The following is a 4792-nucleotide window of genomic DNA, read 5'->3' as shown; positions in this document are numbered from 1 at the left end:
TGAAAGGAGTTGTGTGCGTCGTGATAGAAACTGAGGTGCAGGCGCAGACGTTGAGACGCTAGCACTACCGTTCGGCAAAAGAATCGCCCGCACGTGGGGCCTGCCACCTGTCGGAGGCCGGAGCTACGCGTTCCGGCGTTCGTCATCCCATTCAGATCGGTATCCATCTTCCATTCTTCCTGTGGAATGGGCGGAGACCGCCAGTGACATCTCCGTTCCTGTACCACGGATTGTACGTGCAGGTGGCTGATGCGGTAGTAAAACGAAATCCACCGCCCGTCCGTGTCCGCGGCGCGGCCCGGGGGTAATAATTCTGGGCATGGGCCGTTGTGGGGCGTCGTCGGCCACGGGCCCATGCACGTGCACCTGCTAGCTGTCACGGTCGCGCCGCGCATGCACCGACCGGAGCCAATAGCCGCGGCCCCCCATCACCCCACGCCCATGGCCATGGTTGAATTGGGTCGGTGGACTGAGCCCGAAACCGACCGGCGCGCGGGCTCTCGGCTAACGTTTGCTGGCGCCTCGGACGACGGCGCCACGGCGGGCGCGACGTGCACCGGGCCGCGCATGTGCGAGTGCAGCCGGGCAAAATGGGTTCGTTGCCTCGCTCGACCGTAGTCCGTGCCCGGGCAAGATGGGCGAGTTTCCTCTCGCTCCGTCCTCTGTGTGTGTGCACGTATTCATTTGCCCCATGTTGCCGGTGTCAGACTCCATGTTAGTAATGTTACTGCTACCTCTCAAGTCCCAACTACTTGGCCGATCTTATCCATCTCAAAACGAACGACCACCCATCCAGCATCAAGGCCTGAGGCCCCTGAACCCTGACCCCAAACTGCCAAAAAAAAATCTCACAACCAACGAGGCAACAACGACCCCTGCCGACTCGCTACGAAGCAAACGCTTTCCATTTCCCATCGCTGCGCACAAACAGAAACAGGCACATTTCTGCGGCACCACTCCATAGTCCATACGAAAACCGCGGGTCACGCGCCCCGCCGCGCCCGCGCGAGAGGAACCGTCCGACGCGACGCCACGCCAGGGCCAGGACGGTCCCGATCCCAATCCTGCCTGCCACCCTGTGACCCATCGATTTGCTTGCCCCCACCAGGCCAAGCCACCACCATTCTCTGCTGCTCCAGTGCAGCAGTGCTCCTCCGTCCTCCCCGCGGTCCATCTCACTCCACACTCACAGGCTCCAATTCGCGTCTCGCCTTCGCCTCGCGATTGCTTTCCCCGCCATCTTCACTCCCAGTCCACTCGCGCTCTCGTTTCCCAAGGCGAGAGCCGAGAGCTGCCGCCAGCCCGGAGCCTCGCGATGCAGCGCCTTCTCGCGCTGGTGGCAGTGGCAGCCCTGGTGGCGCTGCGGCCGGCGCTGGCCACCGACCCCTACGCCTTCTTCGACTGGGACGTCTCCTACGTCACTGCGGCGCCGCTCGGTGTCAAGCAGCAGGCAAGCATTTTTCGGCCAATGCCATTCCAAAACTATTCCTTCCTCGTTCTCGCGTAGACAGAGCGTGCTGCTGAGTGCCGACAAGCTAACCGGTGGAAACTGCCTGCTGTGCTGGTAGGTGATAGGCATCAACGGCAAGTTCCCGGGGCCCGTCGTGAACGTCAGCACCAACTGGAACGTCGTCGTCAACGTGCTCAACGACCTCGACGAGCCCCTCCTCATCACCTGGTACGTATTCGAACGTTGCTACCTACCGCCGCGGAGCACGCACCTACATAACCAGCGTTGCAGCGAGTGAACGTCGTGTGCCTCTCACAACGCAGGAACGGGATCCAGCACCGGAAGAACTGCTGGCAGGACGGGGTGCTGGGCACCAACTGCCCCATCCCGTCCGGCTGGAACTGGACGTACGAGTTCCAGGTCAAGGACCAGATCGGCAGCTTCTTCTACTTCCCCTCCACCGGCCTGCAGCGCGCCGCCGGGGGCTTCGGCGGCATCATTGTCAACAACCGCGACGTCATCGCCGTGCCCTTCGGCCGCCCTGACGGCGACATCACCATCTTCATCGGCGACTGGTACAACAAGAACCACACGGTAATTATTGTTCTTACTACTTCTTACTGTATTTTACAGTGACACTCAACTAGTAGTCATGGGTAGCCCAATGCATGCCACCGTTTTGTTTGCCTGTACCTGAGACGTTTGGAGGTGCGTGAACGGTGTTGTAGGATCTGAGGAAGATGCTGGACAAGGGGAAGGAGCTCGGGATGCCGGACGGCGTGCTGATAAACGGCAAGGGCCCGTACCGGTACAACGACAGCCTTGTGCCGGCCGGCATCGAGTACGAGACCTTCAATGTGCATCCGGGTAATTCATCGATCTGGCCCCTCGTGTTAGCATTGTACTTAGTTCTGGCGTTCTGCATTAATCCGTAAAGGCTAACGGGCTGGCAAGTGGCAAGTGGAGCAGGTAGCTAGCATCGCTTTTCTCTTCGGATAACAATCTTGGCACGCTGTTTAATAGTGGTAGTACCAACTTCCCCGGTAAAACAATGGTTGGCAATTCATCTTTACTTTGTACATTGTGTTCAGATATGGTAACTTCAGAGCATTTTTGCTGAATGTAGTCGACTTCAACTTGCGCTCTGATTTTGTTAGTCGCTATCCATCAAGCTGAAATGGTCACTGTACGTTCCAATCGTATGAGTACTGCACAGCACTGCAAGTCTTCAGCTCTTCATCCTAACCATCAACATTTGGTTGGCAGAGAGAGGTTGTTAGATTGCAGAGTGTTTCCAGCGCTGCCACCTAAATGTACTAAAAATTCATCTAATTCATCGTTCAGCCATTCACATTTGAAAGATCACCATCGTTGGCACTACAAACTAGCCCATACAATAATTACCGTGAAATCCCAACTGATGTGATGGTGCAGGCAAGACGTACCGCATCCGGGTGCACAACGTGGGCACGTCGACGAGCCTCAACTTCCGGATCCAGGGGCACAACATGGTGCTGGTCGAGACGGAGGGCTCCTACACCTCGCAGCAGAACTACACGAACCTGGACGTCCACGTCGGCCAGTCCTACTCCTTCCTCGTCACCATGGACCAGAACGCCAGCTCCGACTACTACGTGGTGGCCAGCGCCCGGCAGGTGAACGAGTCCCTCTGGCGCCGCGTCACGGGCGTGGCCGTGCTCCGCTACTCCAACTCCAGGGGCGCCGCGTCGGGGCCCCTCCCCGACCCGCCGCAGGACCAGAACGATCGGACCTTCTCCATGAACCAGGCGAGGTCCGTCCGGTGGAACCTGAGCGCCGGCGCGGCGCGTCCCAACCCGCAGGGCTCGTTCCGCTACTCGTCCATCAACGTGACGCAGGCGTACCTGCTGCGGAGCACGGCGCCCGTGTCCATCGACGGGAGGCGGCGCGCGACGCTGAACGGGCTCTCCTACGCGCCGCCGGACACGCCGCTGCGGCTGGCGGACGCCTACGGGGTGAAGGGCGTGTACACGCTCGACTTCCCGGAGCGGCCACTCAAGGGCGCCCCGAGGATCGCGCGGTCCGTCATCAACGGCACCTACCGCGGGTTCATGGAGCTCATCTTCCAGAACAATGACACCAGGATGCAGAGCTACCACATGGACGGATACGCCTTCTTCGTCGTCGGGTAACCACTCCATCGACCGATCCACGAACATGTTATCGATCTTGGATAGATAGATACTAACCGTGCTGGTCGTCGGCGCAGGATGGACTACGGCGAGTGGAAGGAGGACAGCAGGGGCACGTACAACAAGGGAGACGGCGTGGCGCGCAGCACGATACAGGTGTACCCGGGCGCGTGGGCGGCGGTGCTGGTGTCCCTGGACAACGTCGGCGTCTGGAACGTGCGGTCCGAGAACCTGGACTCGTGGTACCTGGGGCAGGAGGTCTACGTCAGGGTCGTCAACCCTGAGGACACCGGCAACAAGACCGTGATGGCCATCCCCGACAACGCCCTCTACTGCGGCCAGCTCCACAAGTACCAGAAGTACGCACAGTTTCTTCAGCTCAACTCTCTCGCATCCTGTATTGCTTGCTAATGCTCTGTGCTCCTCCGTTCCGATTTGTTGTTTCAGGGAGCAGACTCCGCACCACAAGATGGGGGTGTCTGCTGCGGCGCCACGCTCGTTGTCCGTAGCGTGCCGGCTGGTCTCGGCGGCGCTGCTCCTGGCCGGATCCTTCGTGTTGGCGCCGTAGAATGGCACCGTTACTTGTGCGCCGAGGCGACACCGTTGATGTAGGCTTGTTTAGGATTAGGGCCCGTTCGCTTCGCTGAAAAAACAAGCCGAAACATTGTTTCGACTGATTTATTGTGAGCGAAAAACACTGTTCTAGCTGGAAAAAATAAGCTGAAAAAGACGGATTACAAGATAAACGAACAGACCAGTAGGTGTAGGCCGCGTCATTATCATTTTTCCCTGTCGATACGAGAATTATTCTTGTTCATGTGCCAGTAGTGCTGGGCTCCGCCTGATTGCACACGGTACAGTTTTCCTTCGTTTTTAGTGTGTGTGCGTGTTAGCCTGTTAGGAAGGGTCGATTGTTTATCTCTGATTAGTTCATCCCTTTTGTTCGACGTGATGATTCTGATCTTAGCATTTCTCACACCTCCTGTTGTCTTGTTCTTCAATTGGCTAAAGACATAGGGCATGTTCGGTTGTGGACTAACCTGGCCTGGATTCAATCCCGTTCAGTTAGCCTGCGAAACCCAGTATATCGGGCCAGTTCGGTTATACGGCCGCACACCCGACTGGAAAGACTCGGTTATACGGCCGCACCGCTCCGGGAATCAAACCACTA

The 4792-nt window shown here is 58.2% G+C and overlaps 1 protein-coding gene across 1 annotated transcript; it reads left to right on the top strand.

Annotated features, from left to right (window-relative positions):
- Positions 1-1179: 1179 nt before the first annotated feature.
- Positions 1180-4549, top strand: LOC136538791 (monocopper oxidase-like protein SKU5). The gene is made up of 7 exons (XM_066530747.1): positions 1180-1450; positions 1569-1678; positions 1774-2044; positions 2179-2317; positions 2885-3617; positions 3699-3980; positions 4069-4549. The coding sequence occupies exons 1-7, from the start codon at positions 1316-1318 to the stop codon at positions 4187-4189; spliced, it is 1791 nt and encodes a 596-aa protein (XP_066386844.1). The 5' UTR covers positions 1180-1315; the 3' UTR covers positions 4190-4549.
- The last annotated feature ends 243 nt before the right edge of the window (positions 4550-4792 follow it).

This window comes from Miscanthus floridulus, chromosome 2 (assembly GCF_019320115.1).
Source record: "Miscanthus floridulus cultivar M001 chromosome 2, ASM1932011v1, whole genome shotgun sequence".
Taxonomy (NCBI): Eukaryota; Viridiplantae; Streptophyta; class Magnoliopsida; order Poales; family Poaceae; genus Miscanthus; species Miscanthus floridulus.
This window is presented reverse-complemented; position numbering and strand designations above follow the sequence as displayed.